Source organism: Brassica napus, chromosome C7 (genome assembly GCF_020379485.1).
Source record: "Brassica napus cultivar Da-Ae chromosome C7, Da-Ae, whole genome shotgun sequence".
NCBI lineage: Eukaryota > Viridiplantae > Streptophyta > Magnoliopsida > Brassicales > Brassicaceae > Brassica > Brassica napus.
Genome location: NC_063450.1, coordinates 41590781 through 41614570, shown reverse-complemented (window position 1 = coordinate 41614570; position 23790 = coordinate 41590781). Strand labels below are relative to the sequence as shown.

The window sequence follows — 23790 nt, the reverse complement described above, 5'->3', positions numbered from 1 at the left end:
TTCAATTTTATATGTCAATATACCCCCAAGCACTTCGAAATGACTTGTCAGTCCAAGAAAGTGAAGGAATGCCCATGCTGATAATCTGATTCAGGAATGGCTTCACATAATTATTCACAAGCTAGGGGTCAAATGTGATAGATAGTATGTATTTGGTAAAGTTTGAGTTGTGTAAAGCATTAGCATACGGTTAATAACTGCAATTCAAATGGCGGTTCGATCTTTTAACCATGGGACACAAACATATTTGGTAATTTATGAAGTATGATTAATCAGATTAGTGTTATATATGTTTGATTTTTATAATACCTATTGTTACATTGACTAAGTTGCGTATACACCTAATAACCAAATCATACTCAAAAAAAAAATCATACTCTCTAAAAACAATTCGGGAGTAATACAATTCTGACCAAGTTACCAAAGTACATATATTTCAAAATGGCACATCATCTCATTTTTAACAAAAAAAAAACATTGCTTCTATTTTATTTTATTTTTGGAAAAAAAGCTGTGGTAACAATATTTTCTGTCAGACTTCTCAAGAATATAATTAGAATACATTAACTGGCAGAAAAAAAATTAATTACTGAGCTTGCTCTTATATATAACCACGTCTCCTCTACCAGGATACCTCGAGAACAACTTCAATATATACTTCAAAAGATAAAGACGTGGAGATGTCGGGAGTGTGGGTGTTCAAGAATGGCGTCATTCGGCTAGTGGAGAATCCCGGAGCTGATGAGACGAACATTGTGAAGGCAAAGCGAAAGGTTCTGGTTTACACTCCAAGCAACGAGGTCATAACCTCTTACTCACATCTCCAGCGACATCTTTACGCACTTGGTTGGGAACGTTACTACGAGAATGCTCATCTCCTTCAGTTCCACAAAGCATCCACCGTTCATCTCATCTCGCTCCCCACTGATTTCTCCAAGTTTAAGTCGATGCACATGTACGACATCGTCGTCAAGAACCGCAACATGTTCCAAGTCAGGGACATGTAGTCATATTTTGGCGGTTTTCTATTTTCAGGCTCTTATCTTTTTTTTTTTTTTTTTTTTTTTTTTTTTTTTTTTTTTTTGAAAGAATTTTAAATTTTATTCACTTCAAAAAAAACTTTTTTACAGAGGGGACTGCTTCCTATTACAAAAAAGAACTCATATCTATTGCTTAACTTCCATACTCCTTTCTTCACCTTCTTTTAAACCATTCCTCCATTGCTTTCTCATATTTACCTCCATTCTTCCTTCTCAAAGAAGTAATTCTGTTTCTGACCTGCTTGTCCAACTTTATCATAAGACAAGAAGTTGGCAGAGCTTTATCCTCCACACGCCTAGTATTCCTTTCCATCCAAATCGCATGAAGAACAGATTGGAAACAATACCTCCATAAGAACGTCACTACCCTTTCATGTAAACCATTGGTCAGTATCTGCATAACCTGCAACCATTGACACACTCCACTGCCTGTTAAACCTCTAGTTAACCCCAACCAGACTTCCTTTGAATATTCACACTCGAAAAAAAGATGATCTCTAGTCTCCAAATGTGTTTTACATAACCAGCAAACAGACACTGCTTGAGGATTCCACTTAAGTATCCTATCACCAGTAGCCAGCCTGTTATGAATGACAATCCATGCCATAAAGGAGAATTTTGGTGTGGCTTCAGGAAACCAAATACCTTTAGACCAGGGAACCTTCTGCTTCTTCTCTCGTAACAAGTTCCAAGTTTGGGAAGTAGAAAACTCCGATGCGTAGTCACCACTCTCTCTTTTCCACAAACAAACATCATCCAGCTGATTAAGACTTCTCTCCTGCAGAGCCATAATCTCTTGTTCTATCTGCTGTAAAATAGGAACTCTACGCCTTCTTCTCCTATAAGTTTGAATGACTCTCTCCACCGTTGCATTTATTGGAATACCTAGTTCTACACAGCCTCTTCCTCCAGTGAAATCAATAAGAACCCCCAAAGGTGACCATCTATCGAACCAGAAAGAAGTAGTAGAGCCACTGTTTATCTCCACCTTAAAAAACTGCACTGCAACAGCTCTCATCTTCAGGAGTTTCCTCCACATCCAAGAGCCTAGAGTGCTCCTTTCATTTACACTCCAAAACGATCCCTTCCTTATGAGATACTTCCAAATCCATTTAACCCATAGCGAAGACCTTGCAGATAACACTCTCCATATTAACTTCAGACAAGCCACTCTGTTTGCTTCCAACAAATTCCTCAAACCCAACCCACCTTCATCTCTTGGTTTACAAACATCAGCCCATGCAATTTTTGCTTTCCGTGTGGATAGCGTTGGCCCAGACCAGAGAAAAGCAGAGCAGATGCTGTGGATTTCCTTTATACACTGACTCGGGAGGCGAAAAGCCGACGTCCAAAAGTTGGTGATGCTATATATCACTGAACCAATCAATTGAAGTCTTCCTGCAAATGACAAGTGCTTTGCAGTCCAAGAAGAAACACGAGTTCTTATTCTTGATATCAGAGGAGAATAATCTTGTACACTCATCTTCTTTGTTAGTAAGGGAAGACCAAGATATCTTACTGGCAGTGAACCAGCTTCAAATGGGAATTGCTCCAGTATAGAAGCGCTATCTTCACTCTTAACTCCCGCCAAGAACAGGGTAGATTTCTCAAGACTAATATTCAAGCCTGATATCTTAGCAAAATCCTGAAACACCTCTAGAATCCCTTCAATTGAATTCTTTTTCCCATCTGAGAAGACTAAGACATCGTCAGCGAAGCATATATGAGTCAAATTCAAATCTCTGCAATACGGGTGGTAGCCAATCCTTCTCTCCACTGCAGCTTTATCAAGGAGCTTTGTTAACACTTGCATACAGATCACAAATAAGTATGGCGAGAGTGCGCATCCTTGACGTAGCCCTCTTCTACTATTGAAATATCCTGCCAGCTCCCCGTTAATTTGAATAGAGAAAGACGCCAACTCTATACATTTCTTAATCCAGAGAATGAACTTTGCTGGAAAATTTAAAGCTTCCAAAACAGATAGCAGAAACGACCACTGAACCGAGTCGAAAGCCTTTGATATATCAATCTTCACTGCACATCTCTCTGTGACTGAGTTCTTATGATAACTCTTTACCAACTCCGAAGCTAGAAGAACATTCTCCATGATCAGACGATCCTTAACAAATGCTGATTGGTTTAGCGATATAAACAATGGCAGAAGTCTTTTCATGCGATTGGCAAGAATTTTTGAGATTACCTTGTACAATACGTTGCAGCATGAGATAGGTCTATAGTCTTTCATGTAGGTGGCATCATTCTTCTTTGGTATAAGGGCCAGAATGGTGGAGTTGATGCCCTTTGGCAGAAAACCTTTCTCAAAAAATGATTGAACCGCAACCACAAAATCCCTGCCTGTAATAGACCATGAAGCTTTGAAGAACTCACTCGTGTAGCCATCAGGGCCTGGAGACTTGTCCGCTGCCATAGAGAATAGAACTTTCTTAACCTCCTCTGCATTAACTACCCCAATCAACATTCTTCCATCTTCCTCAGAACATTCATAGTTTAGAAGCAGCTTCAATTCATCCCTTGGTACTTCTCTGTAGTCTGAAGGAATATGTGTGAGGAAGTTTCGAAAATGATCCACTGCCTCCTTCTTTATATCTTCTTGACTCTCTGCTACTGAACCATCAAGCCTCCTGATTTCTCTTATGGCATTTCTAACTTCTCTCACTTTAGCTGCTTGATGAAAATTCTTATTGTTTCCATCTCCCACACTTAGCCAATGGACTTTTGCTTTTTGACTGATAACCCTCTCTTCCACCATTGACAAAAGAGACCACCTTCCATAAGCAGTTGATTCTGCCCTCACATTATTCTGATTAGGATCCTCCAATGTCATGATTTGGGCTTCGCAGAGAACCTTATATGCTTCCCCTGTTCTTTTAAAAATATCTCCAAATTTTTCTTTTCCTAGATTCCTCAATAGTGGCTTCAAAGCTTTTAGCTTCTTTGACAACCGAAACAAAGCAGAAGTTGAGACAAACAGATTCTCAGTTCCAGACCAGAAGCTCTCTACCACCCTGAGAAATTCCAGAGTGTCAACAAGCGCATTTACGAATTTAAAGGGCTTTCTTGGCTTCAACAGATCCATTTTTATGATAACCCTGCATCTCTGATGATCCGAACAGCCACCAGCTTCAAATACACAATATGATTGAGGATAGCTCTGAAGCCATACCTCATTTACCAAAGTCCGGTCCAACTTCTTACAGATAATACCATTATCTCTCTTATTTGACCAGGTAAACCTTGGACCTTGATACGACATGTCCAGCAAACGACAATACTCAACAACTTCTTGAAATTCTCTCATACCCACAGAATCATGAGAAGAGCTTTCTACTGAATGCTCAATTCCTGATAGTATCTCATTAAAATCTCCCTGAATGATCCACGCCCTTTTGCTGATAATTGGAGAATCTTGATGAGATTTGAGATCTCTCCAAAGCTCCCTTCTCTCTTCCTCCAAATTCAAACCATAAACAAAAGAACAGTAAAATTCTTCCTCCAAACCCTCCATTAGTATAGATACTGTGAGAAGCTGCTCACTCTGAAAACAAGGCGTAACCCTTACCCCCTGCTTCCACACAATCCACATTCTTCCCAACCTATTGTGCTCATAGTTCTCCATATAGGACCACCCTGGAAACACTTTATTTACAATCCTCCTGATTTTATTCTCCTTCACTCTAGTTTCTATTAAGCAACCAAATTGAAAACCTCTCTTCTTCACCCATTCTTTTACCATCTCCTGTTTAGATGCTTTATTAAAACCTCTTATATTCCAATAGAAACCTGACATATTAGCGTCGAGATTTCTTCGTTTTCAGATAGCTAGGATCGCCTTCCTGAGCTTTCTGACCTCCTTTGTCTCCCAAATATCTGTGATTCAACTTTGAGTCTCTAGGCAAGACTTGCCTTGACACTCGTACTTCCTCCTTTTCCTTCAATTTCGAATTAGACGGCACTGCAATCTGTTCTACATTCTCCTCATCATCTTGCATTCCTTCTTCTGGTGATAAAACCGAGAATCTGGATTCTGTAATAAGAGAGACTTGATCATATTCCAATCCCCTTTGACTCATATTAGGGGAACGGCTAGCTTTCCCTGGAGTGATTTCTGACCACTCTAGTTCCTTCTCTTTCTCCGTATTTTCCTCAACTTCTTCAAACTTCTTCTCTTCCTCCTTATTTTTCATGTGAACCACTCTGTCTTCCTCCTGTCCTTCCTTCTCCACTTTTTCCTCACTCTGAACTTCTCTTATTTCTCCCTCTTCAATTTGGTCTTTCTCCTCGGACTGCTCTTCATTCCCTTGTGGACATCTCTTTACTGTATGTCCCCACTTCTCACATTTTGGGCATTTTGTTGGTAACCACGGGTAGATGTATTCCACCATGACTTCCTCTCCCTCTATATTAAACTTCATCTTCTTTGGCAGATCTTTTGAAAGGTCCACCTTTACAAATATCTTTGCCACTTCAATGTTGAGACATTGAGTTGTCTCCGGATGCAATCTCACTGGGCTCCCCAATGGACTTGTCACAAAGCTCAGACCCTGCCACGAGAACAGCTTTACTGGAACATTTTTAATGTGCACCCACATAGGAATTGATTGTGTGGGTGGCTTCTCCTTCTCAATCACTGGTGACCATTTCGTTAACACCACTGGGACACCAGCAATGTTCCACATTCCTCTGCGCAGCACCCTGTTCTTATCAGCATTATTTAGTATCCTAAACTTCATCATTGTTTCATTCACTTCGAAAACCTCCACCCTCTGAGCTTTGTCATTGAGCGTCCATATCTTGTTTACAATGGCATGAACCTTTGCTATATGCGGCGCTACATCAAGAAATTTCCCAATCAAGAAATCATCCCATAGCGGTGCTACACCCTTTGTAATCTCCTCTGGTACCATTACTGATCCAATACCATCCTGCATCTGTATTTCTACATCATATTTCTTCAGAACCTTTTGCCCTTGAACCACTCCAACCCACGAGTTCTTCGATCCCTCTTTTGATACCTCCAGATTTGAAACCACCTGCGTTTTCTCCTTAACCCCATTCTCAATCACCTTCTCCGGAGAGATCCCCCGATTTGCTACCCCCAGATTCAAGATCGTCGGTGATTTCTCCGTAGATCCATCGTCCACCGAAACTCCTTCTACACAAACCTTCATCGATCCATCCAAAACTCGCGTCTCCCCCAAAGATGTGCTTCCTCTCGTCGGAGAGATCAGAACATCCGGCGGATCCGCCGTACTCATGCCTTCGTCGTGCGTCATGACCGGGATATGGAAGGAGAACAAGCGAAGGGAATCCTCTCCGATCTCGAAACTTCAATCCTCACTACGTTTTCAGGCTCTTATCTGTAAGATGGGTTGTGTGCACATGGTGTGGTTTGGTATGTGTTATGTCTCTTGTGAAGCTAACTCTGTATTTGAATGTTGGATGTTGTATGTACTACTATTCTGGAAATATTAAGTATGTTAATAAGTAGTCTAATATGTATATGGAAAACGACCTTTTTTTCCTACTGGACAATAACTATATTATATATGCATTAGAAGAATGATTTTTTTTAATTAAAACAAAGTCCAGTTTGTGATTGATTGGTCAAAGAAGATAATTTATCAAGATTGCATGAAAAGGACATGTCTAGAATGGATATAGGTGATTCACAAAAAAAGAAAAGAAAAAAGAATGGATATAGAGGTAAGAAAATTACGTATTTTGATATCTCACTGGATCAATATAATGTGGCACTGTAATAAAAAGAAGATGGTAACCACATTGTGGTGGTTTCCTAGACGAGGAGTCTCGTCATGTTGGTTCGTGCCATAAATCGATTTCACTTTAGTGCGAAATTATTAGTTCACGTGTGGCCATGCGGTGTGAATTTCTAATTTTCCATGTAGAACAACCGGGCTGCCTGTCGTCGGTAGGCCGACCCACATGAGCAGATGATTAGTCGAGTTTCGGTCGACACCTCTCCCGATTAATAAAAAAGGCATTCCAGGTTACATCTTGTATTGTTAGTGTGTCCTCTGAATAACCATATGGTGGAAGTTTTTTCTTTTTTGAGAATTGCCATATGGTGGAAGTCCATTTGCAGAGAATGATATAACGGTGGAATTGTAAACGAGTAAAGGGTGATACTGTATATACATATTTTATGAACAACTAGGATGACTTTTTAAAAAGGCAGATACCAAGAAGCTTACACGAAAACGAGTAGTATCTGCAGAGGAAAACACTAGATATTAAGATTCCACACTTAGTTGGGGAATCATATCTAGCCATCACCTGCTTCAGCGTAAACGAGTTCCAAGAGCCAGTTAGGAATTAGGACCATCTCTAGTCAAAGCCGTGCTTAGAGGCTTTTGAAAAAGGCATTTGCCTACGGCCTTCAAGTTTTATAGAAATTTCAGGGCCCCTAATTACAAAAAAAAATACTTTTACACGATAGTTAACATTCTCCTAGTTAGATTTTTATTTTTATTTGATTTTAAATTGGACTTCTGTTTAAAGTAACTAGGTTTGTGATCATTTTTGCTATATTTTAAATAAAACTATAAAGATTCTACTTCTAAAAAACTGCAAATATTTTGATCCACATTGGTCTTTTTTTTTATATGCTGTGAGTTAGATTTATTTTATATATTTATGAGAATTTGATAAAGATTTATAATATTTTCAATATATAGTTTACTATAGTTAATTTAAATGTTAAGATTTACCTTTTTGACAGCTACCAACATTTCAATCAATTTTTTTTTATCTTTGTATTTATATTACAAATTCATACTTTTTGTTCATGATTAAAAAATTTTAGTTTATAAAATTTTGGTGAAGAAAATTTAGAAAACGTTTATGTAATAATTCAAAACTTTTGAATGTTATATATATATCTTATTATTAAAAAGATATCATGTAAAATAATATTTTTGAACTCGCTTCGGGCTTCCGAAAACCTTCGCACGGCACTGTCTCTAGTTATATAAGATCGTTTTTATCATCAAATATATTCCATAAACAAAAGTTTTAAAAGTTTGTTTAGCAGTTTCAAAACTCTAATATCAAATATAGAGAAACACATAATATTCAGAAAGAAATGTGAATATCATATCATGGGAGTTGGGACCCTCTGAGGATTTGAACATATTCTAATTCGGTGTAAATACTACTAAAACGGATTTTAACCAGGCGTGAGCTATATAACTCCCATCTCTGATTTTTTCATATTCGTTTTAAGTACGAGTTAATCCATGTTTAAAAAAAGCTAATATTCTCTCTACTCCTATCCTATCCTATCCTATCCTATCCTATGGTCATCGTGTTTCATAACCCGTCGAGAGAGAAGCTACAGTGAGTAGTCCTCACCCATTCAGAAGACGTAAAGGCACGTCAAAAAAAAAAGAGCAACCTTTGCAAGTTCCTTTGCAAGTTGAAACCTTATTAAAAATAAATGATATTAGCTTTGTCCTCATAAAATTGATATTTTCATGAAACCGACAGAACATTAAAGGGGCTAACTCTGTAAAGAAGTGTTTTAGTGCGTTTAAATTGGGATACGGAGGAGCACACGATCGTTGACGGAGATTGAAGAAAAGCTCCCAACTTTTTTTTTATAATCTTTTTCAAGTCGAATCCTTTTCTATCACCACCCAATTCCGCGGCAACACAACCTTCCTGTAAGGCTCATCCTTCCTTCTTCTTCTTCTGTGCTTATCCCGCAAGATCACCATCGTCGTCAATAAATGTCGCTGCTCCTTCTCGTTATCTGGTAAAATCTCTCGGAAGATAAAGATGATATCTTTTTTTCCAATGTTGATGTGAAATTGATCTCTTTCCTTTTGTGAGGTTTTATATTTGATGAGATGGGTTTTGTAATTGATTTTAGCTTGTAGAGACGAAACCCTAGAAGAAAAAAATGAGTTCCACGGAGGCGGTCGAAGATCCCGGACAGATTAAACGTGCCCTGATTGATGCTTCCGCCGGTGCCATCTCCGGTGGTGTTTCCCGCACTGTTACTTCTCCGCTTGATGTCATTAAGATTAGATTTCAGGTATTGCCTTTCTCTTCTTTCATACCCCATTGATAAAGTTTAGCTCTTTTTCTACTTTATCTGGGAATATTTGGATTCACTAGGAAAGTGATTACCTTTATCTGTGGAGATGGCTGAAGAAGCTTTAATGTGTGGTTGCAGGTTCAGCTAGAACCGACGAGTTCATGGTCTGTGGTCAGGGGGAACTTGTCAGGAGCATCTAAGTATACAGGGATGGTACAGGCTACTAAAGACATTTTTAGAGAAGAAGGTTTCCGGGTCTGTCTCTTAGACCACTTCCGTTTCCTAAAACCTTTGCTTTAAGGTCTGTGGCATGAAGGTCTTGTTCTTTGTTCTGATGTTTTTTTTCTCAGGGGTTTTGGCGTGGGAATGTGCCAGCTTTGCTTATGGTCATGCCATATACTTCAATTCAGTTTACAGTACTGCATAAGTTGAAATCTTTTGCATCTGGTTCTACTAAAACAGGTAATGACTCTACATAGTAACTCTGGTTTTTTTTTCTTCTAGATATGGTACTTTGTAGATTGTTAGTGCGTTGTCTTTTTTGTTGTTTTCACATGACTATCTTAGGGGTAGATGATTCTGTTCTTTCCTACATCGTGTTGCATTTCTTGTTATTGGTGAAAGAGAATTTCACTCTAGGCAAATTCTTCAGATTATGTTGGCTGAATGACTGTTGTAATTTGGAGATCAGTGTGTTACCTAAACTGGTTGTATACTTTTGGAATGCAGAGGATCATATGCATTTGAGCCCTTATCTATCTTTCGTCAGTGGAGCTTTAGCAGGGTGTGCTGCTACGCTAGGATCGTACCCCTTTGATCTTCTTAGGACAATATTGGCCTCGCAGGGGGAGCCTAAGGTTTTGTTTCTTGACTTATGAAGCCTGTAATACAGTTTAAATCTCTTGCCTCCGAGGGGTCTTCTTATTTTTCTATTCTTGTTAAGTGACATTGCAACCATATTTGACTGATTGATGGCTGTTTACAGGTGTATCCAACAATGAGGTCTGCATTTTTCGATATTATCAAATCTCGAGGCATAAGAGGATTGTATAATGGATTAACACCAACACTTGTTGAAATCGTACCTTACGCTGGCCTGCAATTTGGCACTTACGATATGTTCAAGCGTTGGATGATGGTAAGAGTCTTCTTAAATAATCTGTCTTTCTATATTTCTAGTGACAGACAATCAGGGCATTTGATTATTCACCAGGACTGGAACCGACGCATGTTATCCTCCAATAACCCTATCAACGTGGACACCAACCTTTCTAGCTTCCAGCTTTTTGTTTGTGGTCTTGGAGCTGGCACTAGCGCCAAACTCGTCTGCCATCCTCTTGATGTGGTTAAAAAGCGCTTCCAGGTCTGTTAATCTTTACCCATTGGATTCTTCGTAAAGATATTCAATTAATCTTAGTACTGCTTTTTTTATGTTGTTGCAGATTGAAGGTTTGCAGAGACATCCGAGATATGGAGCCAGAGTGGAGCGACGTGCATACAGAAACATGTTAGACGGTCTCAAACAGATTCTAATGTCTGAAGGGTGGCACGGTCTGTACAAAGGCATTGTGCCATCCACTGTGAAAGCTGCTCCTGCTGGTGCTGTTACCTTCGTGGCCTATGAGTTCACCTCTGACTGGTTGGAGTCGATTTCTTGGTAGAGATTTACACTCTTTTTCACATTTTTATATCTTTTCTGTTGCTGGCAATTTATTATAGGCTCTGGCCCTATTCACGGGTGGGAATTATACAAGTAAAAGTAAAACATCAAGTGTTGTTGGCAATTTTGGAAGTTTCTAACAAGTGTGGCTGATTCTGTGAAGTGAGATTATAAAGCTGTGTAATGAATCCAATTTATCATGTTCAAGCAATTGTTTAATATGGACTGTAATTCCAAAAATTTATGACAAAAATGTGAACTACATCAAGTTTAATGCCAATTAAAAGCAGAGATTAAGTGCTGGTTGGTCTCTGTTCGCTTGGTCGCACAACCTTCCACACCTAAAACCAACAACTAGAGGGACAAAAACCAAAATGTTGGGCCAAGTCAGCTAACCATAACTATGTTTTGTCTTAATCCTGTCTCTCCGTCTGTACCTCAGACCCAGCTTTGCAGGTCTTCTTGTTATGTCCCAACCCCTTGCAGTTGCTACACTGAAGTTGACGCTTGATCATGTCTACCGGTTCCTCTTGCTTACTCTTTGGTCTCCCCGGTGTCCTCCTAGTGGGCGGCGGCGTCACCGAAACAACCCCTTCAATAGGCTGTTCCTCCGACATCATCCCCCCGTTAGGGACAGGGTTAATAGACTCAGCATACATCAACCGATAACTCTCCGATGTCAAGTACCTAGAGCAGTACTCATAAGGGCTTTTCTCTATGCACTCAATCACCGCAACCGCGTGGCTACACGGCAAACCAGTCAATCTCCACACCTTACAGTCACAATCACACTGGTCGATATCAACTACATTGATGGATTCACCACCATGAACCTCGAATAAGCTATCGTGAGGCCGCGACACCTGAAGCGACCTAGCGAGTTCCATCTCCTTCCGCAGCTTCTCCTCGTTACTTGGTGTTAGCACTGTCCCAACCCACTCCCGGGACTGCACCTGCCTCGTGTAGATCGTTTGCATCAGCTTCGCTCTGAGCTCGTCTATCATTTGAGTTATAGGCAGCTCGTGCGCTTCAGTGACCCAGCTGTAGAAATCTAACCCGAAAGTGGAGTTCATGTGGTTATACCTCTCTCCTTCGAACAAAGCGTTAGCCCAACGGTGAGGCTCACTCTCCACAACCCAAGCGCAAGCGTCAGGAGAAATGTTCTTTATATTCTCCAAAGAACTGTAGTATCCTTCAGGACGCGTGGCGTAAGCAGCTGCGTAGAAGTCGCTGAGCATGAACCGTCTCGCCTCGTGAGAGAACTGAGCCTTCAAGTCAGTGTTCAGCTTCTCCGCGAGGCGTCGCAGGCAATAGGCGTGATGGTGGTGCTCGTCACCGAACACAAGAGGCAACGCATTCTTCAAACCGTTTTGAAAATCCGCAACGAACGTGATTCTCCGTGAATCAGCCAACGCTAATTTGAGACTCTCCAAGAACCAAACCCAGTTCTCTTCTGACTCAGTATCCGCAACCGCAAACACTACTGGAAACGCTCCATCTTCTGCGTCAGGAGCTGTAGCAACAAGGATAACCCCTTGGTACTTTGAGTTTAAGACAACACTGTCAAGGAAGAGTAGAGGGCGAGAGCCTTGTCTAAACCCACTTATAGATGCGTAGAACGATATGAAGAGACGATGGAAGCTAGAATCTTCTTTAGTCACGAAAGTTGCAACGCTACCAGGGTTAGTCTCTTTAATCTTCTCGCAGAGAAAGGGAAGCTGAGTATACGCTTCTTTATAAGAGCCTTGAAGCTGCTCTCTAGCGATCTCCTTAGCTCTCCACGCCTGAGAGTAGTTCAGCTGAATCCCATACTCTCTTTTTATATCCTCTGCAATGTCCTTAGGCTTGTAGTCAGGAGAAGCCTTCAGCTTCTCCTTTATAATACTCCCAACCCAGCCTCTCGCCGCGCGGTAACCCGCTTTCACTACGGCTCTCTCGCAGGTGTGCCTCGGGTTCATTCTCTTGATGCATATCAGCTGCGTGGTGGAGAGCCTCGACGCGGCGATGCGCCAGGGGCAGCCTTGCGCTTTGCATTTGACCGAGACGCGGTGGCTGTCGTTCTTCTTGTACTTGTAGGTGAACCCGTGGGCGATTGAGTACTTGTGTAATGCGTCTCGGAACTCCGTGAAGCTGCTGAACCTTTGGTCGACGCCGGTGATGGTGTTCTCCCACTGCTGTGCGGGTTTGATGTGTTGTTTGTCGTCGGTTTGAAGGAAATCGCTGGTTATGTCAGGCATTACTACTCCCATATCGATCTGAAAATCATTAGTTGTTATATCATCATCATTGTCATCTCTCATAACAATATCTCCTGCAGAAACTACAGGTACCACTGCTTCAGATGCAGTAGTCCTACTTGACCTGGCTCAAACAAAAAAAAAAACAAAAAATTCACACATCAGTTGTTATGATCTTCAACAATGTCAATCACTAGACGGTAGTTAGGTGCTTTATATGAGATTATTGATTATGCAGGCGCTTAGGCCGATGGTAGTTAGGTGCTTTATATGAGATTATTGATTATGCGATTTTTAAAAATTAGTTTTAGAAAAACCGTTTCGTTTATGTCTGATTTGCCGACTAGGCAAGCAAGCGCCACCTAGACTGATTTTTAGAATACAATTTGATGTATTCAAAGCCACTCTAATCTTGTTAAAAAAATCGACAAATTGTGTTCTAAAAATCAGTGTAAGGGCCACCTAGACTGATTTTTAGAACACAATTAACAGCCATTAGGTGTGAGAAACTAGGACAATCACAGCAACATTAATGTTCTTTAACAAGAACTTTCACATTCTCTCAAGTAGAAACACACATACCTACTAGCTGGCATGTTGGACACAATCATGGCTTTAGATTCCTCAGGTAAGACAAAGACTTCAACATTAGGTGCATCTAAGGAGAAGCTGACCATGCGTTTAAAGTCCTTATCCTTAGAGATGGTGATAAGGGTTTTCCTGTTTCCAGGGAGGAAGTACTTGAGGGTCATCGTCTCCCAACTAAACCCGAAATTCTCAGCTAATTCGGACCTGAAGTCGCTCAATGATGTGTCATGATCGATGTCTATGGCGTAAGCGTCTCCGTTGGTGTAAACTAATAAACCATCTTTGTTGGTTACGAACTGTCCACCTGCTTGACATATAGCTATCACTTTCTTCGTAGCCATCACTACAAAACCTTCGAATCTGAAAAACAAAAACCTATATCAGACCAAAGAGTAAGGAGTTTGATAAAATGCTATCACAGCAAATCAGATTAAGATGATTTGGAAAAGAAAAAGAAAAAAACCTAAAATGAAACAGACCAAAGTGTTGGAGTTTGGTAAGAGAGGGAGAATCGAAAAAGGGTATCTTTGATAACGGCGGAGAGAGACAGAGAGACCACGTACGGTCTGAAAGTCGGAGACTTTGCTTCGAGAAACGAATCCAAGCCACTCGGAGAGACAGAGAGGAGAGACGGCAAAAACTTTCAACTAATTAATTAATATAAAACCGAAAGTGGTAAAACGCTGCGTTTTGGGTGCTTCAATTCAATCTGTTAACATCGTCTTTTTTATATAACTTTCATCTTCTTCACCAATAACCACGAATTCAAAAAGTTTTATACAATTAGTCTTTTGCTGTTTTGCACAATCAAGAGTGTGAAGCAGAAACACAAAAGATAAATCAAAACGATGGCATATTTATACCAACCAAGACCAGCATCAACTTTTTTTTTTTTTTTTGTGACCAGCATCAACTTTAGTTCAGAGAATAGGAAATACAAATTTTATACATAAAATATTACACTTCTATCGACAGTTTTTCATTACAAAAAGATAAACACATACAAATCTGCCTCCTCAAGTTTGGGCACAGACAACTGCTAGTTTTCCTTAGCCACATCAGGAAGGGGAGAATCATGAGCCAGTGACTGCAGTGGAGACACACAACATGAATGAGTTTAATTAAAATATGCCTCAAATTTGATTTGTACTGTACTCTTGACAATCTGTTTTTGAGTTATTTGCCTGCTCTTGTGAGCGGAAATACATGAAGGGTGTGTAGTTGAGGAAGTTGGAGACTCTTGATGTGTATATATCAGCATACCTGAAACCAATTTTGAGGGAAGTAAGCGTGATTCAAATGTGAGAGATTACAAGTTGTTCAGCAATGCAGAGAAGAGGTATCCATACTTTTCGATTTGTCTCATCAAGTGGCTTTTGTCCCACAACCCCGCACGCGAAAGGAAGCCCCATCTGGTAAACAACTCAAGAATATTGGGGGTCAGACATTCGTTTCTGTGATTCCCTAGTCATTTAACTAAAGAGTAGTTTGTCTTTTTAACTTTTTCCAAACCTTTTGTTGAAGAGCTCGCCGTCTGATTCGAGCATTAGACCAATCTTGTCATCTAGTCTTTGCATTACAATGAGAAGCTTCTGCATGGTTTCTGTCAGTTCTTGGTCATCCAAGTTGGTAGCAGCGAGTGTCTAGAAAGAAAAGAGAAACCAACACCTTTATGAGCAATATCCATCACAAATCTATCTTCTCTTATCTGATCATACTAGCCATTGTGTTCAACAGAGGAAGAGAACAGGACTCTAGATCTTGTAAGGAGTGAGCAAACCTGAGCAGGACGTCCTTTGCTTCGTCTTTGAAGAGCAAGTCGAAGCTGGTTAAAGAGATCCCCAACAACTTCTTTTTGATTTATAAGCTCAATCAGCTCTTCTCGGTGACCACGACTACAAATTAGAGCCATATACTGCAAAGAAACAAAACCAAACCAACTGACAAATCCCTCCAAGTTCTGTTATTTATTGATTATAGTTCAGAACAAAATTTATCCAAACCTCTTCTTCCAGTTCACGGCAAATCAGTGCAGTTCGCCACCTGAGATGGACTTTGGAGACGCTGACATCAGTGTAGATGTGGTCACCAACGTACAAAATCTCATCTCCATGAACATTGAGAGAACTCTCTACCATCTGAGCACTTCCTCCTGAGTATAAACCTCCTGTGCGAGACAAACATTGAGATAAAAGGAAAAAATAGCTTTCTCCACAGAAGTATTATCAAACAATGAGAAATCACCTGTTTCAGCCTTAAAGCATGGACGCATCAAACCTTCTCCAGTCACAACCTCGTACAAAGGGTGTGACATCTGGAAGAACTCTGGTTTCCTCGCAGAAACTATCACCTATGTGGATACATGATTTTTAGTTGCTTAGACGATGAAACATAAGTTTAAAACTACTCTCTGTTAAAACGACTGCTTTACAGTTAAAATGCAGAAACGAATTTACGTTTGCTCACCATGTCAAAAAGATTTCGCCAGTCCATGTCATTGGGAAGAAATTTATTAAATGAATGCTTCATCATTTTGTCTGTGTAGTGATAATCTGAGTTTGTGATAAGCAAGAGCTTTTTACCAGCCTGTGAGCGAACAGTACGGATATTAACAAATGAACCTATCATAATTAGACACTTTCTCTGGGAAGACAGAAACATTACCTCCTTTTGATCCAAAAGAGCTAAAGGTAATTCTGGGTCTGGCTCCACAAATAGTTCCGGCTTCGACATTATCTCACTCTGCAAATATAATTATCATTAATTAGTGACCTGGGAAACCTGATTTGTAAGAGATTGATTGCAGAATGGACAAACTATAAACCTTAAGTTGTCCTTCAACATGTGCTCTGAAGAGAGCCTTTGCAACAGCCTGAAAACATTGATTACAGGTAAATAATATGCAAAGCTTTCAATTCAATGAAATTTAGGTCCTGTGAAGCAAATAACCTTGTACAGTCCTTTGTAATCAAGAGTGCCAAGATCTGCTGAAATAAATCCACCATCCAATCTATCAACCATCTGAAAATGGTTGATTGTCCCCAACATAAACAAACAATATTCAGCAACTAGTTCTCGTAATAAATGAACGTACCTGCGCATAAGCCACAGCCTCTGAAACAGAAAAGAATGTGTTGAGAAACTCCCAACGGCTCTGGTTCCGAAGATCAACTAACTCTCTTCCGTAGATCTCACTTTCACCCATATAAATCGAATAAGAGAATAAGACTTCCTAAAGAACAAAGACTACGCAACTGAATGGTGTTGAAAAGTTTATCATACCTGACAGCTTTTTTTGATAACATGTTTGTACCGTGCATGGCTCTCTGCACATATCCAAATCTATCAGCCTTGATTAAATTACCTTTCTCTTTGTCGATCATGAGACCCCTTATAACCTATAATAAGAGACAAAGTATTTTAGGCTTAGCACTACAAAAAAACTTTAGGGAGGATACTACAATGTGGAACCCTTCAACCATCACAAGAATAAACATATTACCAGTTCTGGATCAAAAGAAAGTCCATCAACAGGGAAACCCATGCTCTTTAGATTTTCCATGCAATAGTCATAAGCCCTTCCTTCCCAAGCCTGAACAAGGCAATAAATTTGCGTCACTTCTGTATCTTCTGTATACATCTTTCCTACTTAAGTATGGGAAAAGAAGAACTCACCATGACATTGTAATGCATCAAAGTGTAATCCATATCATATCCGATTACACTAATAGACCGTAGATTCAGTGTACGACTACAAAATATACCACGAGGAGAGTGTTGCGCAGAGAAAGGACCCTGCAATATCAGGCATGAATGTGTGAGACCAGTGAATGATCATCACAAAGTCCTTATAAAAACCATACAAAGCTATCCTCAAACTCTAAATTCAGAGAATATGTAAGACACAAATTACAAGGATTAGAAAACGAACTTCGATACCCAACTCTCTAATCAAATTTTCAGCAGCTTGAGCCTCTGTCCTCGCTACCTCCTCAATTGGACCCTCCAACGTAGCCTGCCCATTTCCTACATGGATAATACAAAGCTATAATGACACTACATCAAGAAAAAAAAAAGGAAATATAAAATGTAAGCTTTTGCATTTGCTCCTATATCGAGACAAGTCCACGGGACACCCACATCGAAAAGGTTCGAGCTTTAGCTCTTATTCACCTCAATAAACAAAACAACACCCACAACAACAACAAGGTTCGACCTTTAGCATCTAAGTATCAAATTCCTTAACCAGACACCAATACATTAAATTCCAAAGTTCTCTAAAACTCCAGTTCAGTTTTGAAAACTAGCAACAATGGGAAGGAGGATGTATACCAAATGAGTGGAGAGGGTCAAGCTTGAGATTCAAATCTCCCTTGGTGCTTTGACCCAGATAGTCCACTTCATACTTAGAAGAAGTCGTAACCGAGAACACGTCGTCGCCGACGGTCACGCGTCCACCGTCAGCTCTGCATTTGATCATCCTCACAGATCTCCTCTTGTTTCTTTTCTTCAAGTCAGGTAACTCCGCCATTAATACCGGAGAAGAAGAAGAAACAGCAAACCTCAACCTCGTCGCCATATCTCCACACAGAAGCATTCTGTCGAACACCTGATGGGCGCATAGATTCATTTTCACTTTTGCCGCTTTTTTATACTACTCTGTAAAGGGGCTAAGCATGCCACTACATTCTATGGCATGATCTAGTGTGCGAGGAAAAGAACGACACGGCATCGACGTTGGGATTGACACAATGGCATGATGTTTTAACCACATAGATATGGATTGAAAGATTCTCTCTATCATCATATAACATATCACGTCTGATTTTATAATCATACTTAGTACCATTTGGACATTCTAACAAGATATTCTCTTAATATATTTTTTTTAATGAAATGATCTGCAAATTAGACCAAAGATTAAATAAAGACTTGGGGGGAATTTATGTAATCGTTTGGACAATACAATACAACCACCAAACTAGTAAAACGTTCTCTATTCCCAGCAAACAAGGCTGTGAGAGTCAGAGAGATACAAAATGAAAATTACAACTTGGATACAAACTTCTTGAGCTGGTCCAAAGAATCTTTAGCGTGGTCCGGTACAGGTAAACCACTCAAGAGAGTAACACGGGATGTTGATATCATTTTCCTCTTCTCCGTTTCCTTGGTTTTCCATAGCCGAACCTCCCATACCTAACATTTATTCGTAAATTTGGAATAAAATATCTTTTTTTTTAACCAATAAAATATCTTAAAATAAAGAGTTTCGTACGTTTAGTCAAATGCATGTTAACAAAACATCAAAGTGTCCCACGAACAACTCACTAGTCATTTCATTTCGTTATATAACACGAAATGACTCACAAAAAATTAACATAACTAGTTTTCTTTCCATTTCATTGTTTCATCAAAAACATATTTCAAATTTTAATAATCAACTGATTAAAAACATAGAGTCGATGAATAACTACTAACTTGTCACCTTTTTACCAATCAAAACCCGGAAAAAAATATCGTATGTTTAATCGTGAATTTATTTTTTATACTTGTATAAATTTAATAGTGTATATCCTTGACCAAGTTTCTGTTATTAAATTAGACTAACATATCTATATGTCGTTGACCAAAAAAACACATCTAATTAAACAATGATATTTTATATACGACCGAACAAGTATACGTATATATATATGTAGATTACCTGTATATTTTTGCCGACGGAGACCGGAAAAGATTCGGCGAAGACGGATTCACCGAGGGCAGCAGGTCGGATATGGTGGATGGACAGATGTACACCGGCTACACGTTTATAGCCAGATGCGATTCCGGCGCCTAAACTGGCGAGTCCTTCCGCGATCAGAGCGGATACGCCGCCATGCAAGACTTTGAACGGTTGGCAGCATTTGTCAGTTACGGCGAGGCGGCCGGAGACTCGGGTGGCGGATAGCTCTTCGAACACGAATCCTAAGATGTGAAGCGGATTATCCGCTGTAAACTCGGCCGATTTTGGATCCATTCTTAGGATTTTAACGATCGATTCTATTCACCAAGTTTTAATTTTTTCGATTTCGTTTTCTGGTTTTGCTTGTTTGTTCATCGTCTTTTATAAGGGTTTATTGGGCTTTTGACAAAGATTATTGTTGGGCCTTTAGTACGAAAAGACCACCCGCAGATCTTTTAAATGGCGCTGTAAGTATCAATAGAGCTTGGATCTCGAATCTCAAGTAATGTATGTCATCTAACATGATCCCTTTGTTCAACGGGAATATAAAATCCATGTTCAAGCATATATATTTGATTATATGTTTTTTATTCATATAATAAAAATTACATATCTATAAAATAATGAATTAGTTAGGAATGAGGACATTAGCATCATAAGACACGGAAGAATCTTGAGATTCAAAATTACGTTTGCAGCAACAAGCACCGCTCTTTGCGCCAACATCCATCTTTACACAAACCCCTCCTCTGTATCCTTTAGATTTGCAAGCTGAATTGCATGCTGATGAGTTTGTACATGCCCCGGGTAGACATGGCACCATTTGCCCTGTTTTGTTCATAACCATCACACATTTACATGATTTTAGCTATTGTATAATCAATTTTCTTTTTACATCTTTGTTGAAACTAAAACATCTAAACATATTTGTTTTTCATTTCAAATAATTTAATTGTAACAAAATCCTAGCTTCAGTTTTCCAACGAGTTATATATTGTGCTTGAAATGATCTAATTGTAAATAAATAAATGATTACCTGAAATTATAGGCATAAGAAAGAGGGCAGTTACCATCACCAAAGAAAATATAAGAGATGAAAATTTAGTGGTTGACATTATTGATGTTGCTAAAAGATGCTGCAACTCGTTGTTAGAATATACGAATTTCAATCTCACTGGAAATTAAACTAATGAAAATAAAGATCGAAATCAAGCTTAGAAGTTCTTGTATCATATGAAGGTATGAACATGAAAAGTTGGAATACATATATATATTAGGTAAATCTCCTAATTAGCTTTTTTTTTGTCACAAAAATCTTTTTTTTTTGTCACATTTATTCTCTAAATAGCCTCTAAATGTCAAAGTGACCAAATAAATTTTATTAAATGTTTTTTCTTTAAAATGATATTTATGTCCTCTTTTATAATTTTAATTAATTATTTTATTAATATATAAAATAAAGAAATATTTAAAATGTGAAAAATAAAACAAAAAATATTTTTTTCGATTTTTTTCAAAAAAAGTTTTCAAATCTTTTTTGTTTTTCAACATATTTTTTAGAAAATAATTTTTCTTAAGGAAACTTAGGAAGACCTTCGTGGACGCTATCTTCCTAAATTATAATTGTTATTTTTCTGAATTCAGAAATGCCTTCATATCTATGTAAATAAATTTTTGCATGTAATTTGTATGTATATTTAAGAATTTCTTTTAAAATATGTAAATAATCTTCTTAAACTTGACTTATATGCATATTTAGAAAATTGTTACTCAATATATAACATCTTTAAAAAATTTACAAAGGTGCTTTTAAATATGTATTATATTGATTTATATGCATATTTAGCAATTTTTACTGTTTGATAGAAAATATTATTGATTTTCAATATTTTTAATAATAACTTAAAATTTGACATATGATAGATATATAACCTCATTTTCATTTTTCTCTGATTTATGGTATGTAAATTCTATAAATTTATATTTGGGCATATATATTATACATTTAATGGATCTGTCATATTTGTGATTATTAATAAGTAACATATATGTTTCCATAAGTAATTTTAAATGTTTTATTTGGACAGTGATCTTGGTCAAAAGGTTGATATTAAATTATTTTTTTATACTAAATAATTTTTATCTAATTTATATATGATCCTATATAAAATCAAATAAAAATTATTCTCAGAAAATGAAATTTAAATGGTAGTAACTAAACTTAGATAAAATAAAATTATAAATTAGTTAAACCAAATTATTTTCTTGTTTAAAAAGCAAATTACAAATATTTATTTATATATTTATTTTTTTAAAATATGAAAATAAATCTAAATAGATAATATCAAAATATAAGCCAGTTTTTAGTTTTTATATTAACTAAAATATTATCTTAAAATCAATTGTCTTCTTTTTAATTATTTTATTGTATCTTTGAAATCTTAGCGTTAATGATCTAACATGAACAAATTGAGACCATGTGACTTTAAATTGGCTGATGAATTTTGAAATAAGAAATACTCCAACTACACTCTATTTTCAATAATACTTTAATTAAGCAAAATTGTACAATTAAAATTCAATGCTTTCAAATAATTTAAACCACTTACAACCATCCACCCGTCAAATAAATATGAGAACCGTATGTAAAAGTGCCTTTGTAGAGAACTTTTAACTTTTTTCTTTCTTATTTTCTTTTCTTTTCTATTTTTGTTAATTGTTGAGATATTCTCAAAAGCACACTAATGGAGGTACACTAATGGATAGGGCTGGCAAAATAAACCGAATCCGAAATCCGAACCGAACCCGATCCGATGAAAATGAATCCGAACCGATCTGAACCCGACATAAATACCGAATGGATTTTGTTTTATGGTATTTCGGGTTATGGGTATTATCCGAACCGAACCCGAAATTAAATGGATATCCGATAGAACCCGAAACATTCAAAATGCCAAAAAATAACTTGTACCAAACATGATCTCAATTCCTGATATGTAGCCAAAATACACTAAGATATTATTAAACATCTACAATAACTATCTACTACATGAAGGTTGATGGTTGAAAGTGGCGGTTGAGGCTTGAAATTTTTAGATTTTGGTTTTATTTTCATTGAATAATTTTTTCATTTCATGATAACTTAATTTTTCGTTTTATGATTTCATTTATTGGTTTTCTTTCTATCAATAACAACGTATACCTTTCGTTTGACTTTGAATGATCATGTTTGATGTTTTTTTCTTATTTCTGAATCGATTTTACTTATGTTTTGGTTACAAAATAGGTACAAATCAAGTACTTTAAACCAGAAGAACCGATTTTACTTATGTTTTGGTTACAAAATAGGTATAAATCAAGTACTTTAAAACCGAAGAACCGGTTGGAACCCAAAACCCGAAAGTACATCAGGTTGTACCGGTTCTTTGAAGATTTACTAACCCCGATCCGAACCCGATAAAACCCGAACCGATCCCGAACCGAATTTTTATATAATCCGAATGGGGCTGATTTTGATAAACCCGAAAAACCAAGACCCGATTGGATAAAACCGAAACCCGATTGGGACCCCGAATGCCCAGACCTACTAATGGAGGTGCTCTAACTTAAAAGCTAAAAGGCTCGGAGACAAGCTAGATGACAAAAGGCAAGGGAGCATAGGACAGCGTTAGATTTTAAAAATAGTCAGTTATAGTGTATACTAATTTGTTTATAGCCAAAAGGAAAAATCATATACTAATTAATGTTTTCAGCAAATGCATCTACTTTACAGTTAATCTAACTTCCTGCGAATTAACAGGACTTCGTTATCAAAATTTGACTATATAAGGAGCTTCAAATCTCTAATACTACTCCAGATAAAATCGATTCGCGAGGGACCTTACCATAACAAGGAGCTTTAAAAAAACATAAGTAATGGATAGTCGGAGAATTCGATACGCTATCATTGTGGTTTCTATCATTGTTATTTTTTTGATCACAGGTCAGTCAACTGCGTAAAATAAGATTAGTGCTTATAATTATCAGGAACCGACCTACCTTTATTCACAATTAAAGATGAATTTTGGAAAAATATTACGAATGTTCCTTCTCTCTCCACACACACATGAAACAACAAGACCGTTCTTGTCATGTTATTATTTAAATATAATTCTAAAGTACAGTATAAAATTAAACTATATTAATAGCTTTGGTTTATGGTTTTACTATGTGCTTGTTTTTGGGTTATAAACATAATATAATAATATAATAATACAGGATCAGAAGAAAGATCAGAGATATACGATCCCAAGTGTCCGGGTGTATGTTCACCTGGAATTGTACCAGACTGCAAAACACTGTGCACTGGCTTAGGGTTTCATGCAGGCTACTGTAAAGGATTAACGTGTTGCTGCAAACCAAAATTCTCTAACCCCTCAAGTAGCTAGCTAGCCCTCATCCATAATTGTATTTTTTTT

The 23790-nt window shown here is 37.9% G+C and overlaps 6 protein-coding genes across 10 annotated transcripts; 2 read left to right on the top strand and 4 right to left on the bottom strand.

The window, feature by feature from the left end:
• Window positions 1-479: 479 nt before the first annotated feature.
• LOC106352228 (flowering-promoting factor 1-like protein 3) lies at window positions 480-6615 on the top strand. The gene is made up of 2 exons (XM_048762214.1): window positions 480-1035; window positions 6414-6615. Exon 1 carries the CDS (start codon window positions 681-683, stop codon window positions 1005-1007), a length of 327 nt encoding a protein of 108 aa, XP_048618171.1. The 5' UTR covers window positions 480-680; the 3' UTR covers window positions 1008-1035; window positions 6414-6615.
• Window positions 6616-8304: 1689 nt separating this feature from the next.
• Window positions 8305-11004, top strand: LOC106410805 (mitochondrial thiamine diphosphate carrier 2). Of its 2 annotated transcripts, XM_048762211.1 has the most exons (8): window positions 8305-8838; window positions 8956-9120; window positions 9262-9378; window positions 9474-9585; window positions 9853-9980; window positions 10109-10261; window positions 10337-10486; window positions 10566-11004. In XM_048762211.1, exons 2-8 carry the CDS (start codon window positions 8986-8988, stop codon window positions 10782-10784), a joined length of 1014 nt encoding a protein of 337 aa, XP_048618168.1. In that variant the 5' UTR covers window positions 8305-8838; window positions 8956-8985; the 3' UTR covers window positions 10785-11004. The 2 variants fall into 2 exon arrangements, with proteins under 2 accessions (XP_048618168.1, XP_048618169.1); XM_048762212.1 differs by lacking the exon at window positions 8305-8838 and having other exon boundaries at window positions 8848-9120.
• On the bottom strand, window positions 10998-14282 carry LOC106410803. 3 transcript variants are annotated; one of them, XM_013851417.3, is made up of 3 exons: window positions 14172-14282; window positions 13603-13968; window positions 10998-13144 (listed from the first exon to the last, which is right to left on the bottom strand). In XM_013851417.3, the coding sequence occupies exons 2-3, from the start codon at window positions 13947-13949 to the stop codon at window positions 11197-11199; spliced, it is 2295 nt and encodes a 764-aa protein (XP_013706871.2). In that variant the 5' UTR covers window positions 13950-13968; window positions 14172-14282; the 3' UTR covers window positions 10998-11196. The 3 variants fall into 3 exon arrangements, with proteins under 3 accessions (XP_013706871.2, XP_013706869.2, XP_013706870.2); XM_013851415.3 differs by having other exon boundaries at window positions 14072-14265; XM_013851416.3 differs by having other exon boundaries at window positions 14088-14247.
• A 245-nt stretch (window positions 14283-14527) lies between these two features.
• On the bottom strand, window positions 14528-18371 carry LOC106348887 (5'-nucleotidase domain-containing protein 4-like). 2 transcript variants are annotated; one of them, XM_013788712.3, is made up of 17 exons: window positions 17941-18370; window positions 17540-17634; window positions 17284-17403; window positions 17111-17200; window positions 16891-17006; window positions 16703-16802; window positions 16558-16629; window positions 16433-16480; window positions 16273-16350; window positions 16075-16194; window positions 15853-15958; window positions 15612-15775; window positions 15389-15523; window positions 15121-15251; window positions 14958-15020; window positions 14793-14871; window positions 14528-14695 (listed from the first exon to the last, which is right to left on the bottom strand). In XM_013788712.3, exons 1-17 carry the CDS (start codon window positions 18236-18238, stop codon window positions 14648-14650), a joined length of 1863 nt encoding a protein of 620 aa, XP_013644166.2. In that variant the 5' UTR covers window positions 18239-18370; the 3' UTR covers window positions 14528-14647. The 2 variants fall into 2 exon arrangements, with proteins under 2 accessions (XP_013644166.2, XP_048618167.1); XM_048762210.1 differs by having other exon boundaries at window positions 14528-14871; window positions 17941-18371.
• Window positions 18372-18528: 157 nt separating this feature from the next.
• On the bottom strand, window positions 18529-19752 carry LOC125589787 (1,4-dihydroxy-2-naphthoyl-CoA thioesterase 2-like). The gene is made up of 2 exons (XM_048762213.1): window positions 19313-19752; window positions 18529-18804 (listed from the first exon to the last, which is right to left on the bottom strand). The coding sequence occupies exons 1-2, from the start codon at window positions 19625-19627 to the stop codon at window positions 18655-18657; spliced, it is 465 nt and encodes a 154-aa protein (XP_048618170.1). The 5' UTR covers window positions 19628-19752; the 3' UTR covers window positions 18529-18654.
• Window positions 19753-19890: 138 nt separating this feature from the next.
• Window positions 19891-20579, bottom strand: LOC106408258 (putative defensin-like protein 83). The gene is made up of 2 exons (XM_013849062.3): window positions 20370-20579; window positions 19891-20161 (listed from the first exon to the last, which is right to left on the bottom strand). Exons 1-2 carry the CDS (start codon window positions 20446-20448, stop codon window positions 19962-19964), a joined length of 279 nt encoding a protein of 92 aa, XP_013704516.2. The 5' UTR covers window positions 20449-20579; the 3' UTR covers window positions 19891-19961.
• Window positions 20580-23790: the final 3211 nt, after the last annotated feature.

What these genes read in the sequence shown, in the direction of transcription:
- LOC106352228 (XM_048762214.1), top strand. Translation starts at nt 681, where the DNA reads ATGTCGGGAGTGTGGGTGTTCAAGAATGGCGTCATTCGGCTAGTGGAG.
- LOC106410805 (XM_048762211.1), top strand. Translation starts at nt 8,986, where the DNA reads ATGAGTTCCACGGAGGCGGTCGAAGATCCCGGACAGATTAAACGTGCC. An exon ending in TCATTAAGATTAGATTTCAG is followed by an intron (nt 9,121 to 9,261) that starts GTATTGCCTTTC and finishes GTGTGGTTGCAG; the next exon opens with GTTCAGCTAGAACCGACGAG. An exon ending in TTAGAGAAGAAGGTTTCCGG is followed by an intron (nt 9,379 to 9,473) that starts GTCTGTCTCTTA and finishes TTTTTTTCTCAG; the next exon opens with GGGTTTTGGCGTGGGAATGT.
- LOC106410803 (XM_013851417.3), bottom strand. Translation starts at nt 13,949, where the DNA reads ATGGCTACGAAGAAAGTGATAGCTATATGTCAAGCAGGTGGACAGTTC. An exon ending in TCCAACATGCCAGCTAGTAG is followed by an intron (nt 13,145 to 13,602) that starts GTATGTGTGTTT and finishes TGTTTGAGCCAG; the next exon opens with GTCAAGTAGGACTACTGCAT.
- LOC106348887 (XM_048762210.1), bottom strand. Translation starts at nt 18,238, where the DNA reads ATGAATCTATGCGCCCATCAGGTGTTCGACAGAATGCTTCTGTGTGGA. An exon ending in TGACCCTCTCCACTCATTTG is followed by an intron (nt 17,635 to 17,940) that starts GTATACATCCTC and finishes TTATCCATGTAG; the next exon opens with GAAATGGGCAGGCTACGTTG. An exon ending in TTGATGAGACAAATCGAAAA is followed by an intron (nt 14,872 to 14,957) that starts GTATGGATACCT and finishes AATTGGTTTCAG; the next exon opens with GTATGCTGATATATACACAT.
- LOC125589787 (XM_048762213.1), bottom strand. Translation starts at nt 19,627, where the DNA reads ATGGATCCAAAATCGGCCGAGTTTACAGCGGATAATCCGCTTCACATC. An exon ending in CCGTCGGCAAAAATATACAG is followed by an intron (nt 18,805 to 19,312) that starts GTAATCTACATA and finishes AATAAATGTTAG; the next exon opens with GTATGGGAGGTTCGGCTATG.
- LOC106408258 (XM_013849062.3), bottom strand. Translation starts at nt 20,448, where the DNA reads ATGTCAACCACTAAATTTTCATCTCTTATATTTTCTTTGGTGATGGTA. An exon ending in TCTTATGCCTATAATTTCAG is followed by an intron (nt 20,162 to 20,369) that starts GTAATCATTTAT and finishes TGAACAAAACAG; the next exon opens with GGCAAATGGTGCCATGTCTA.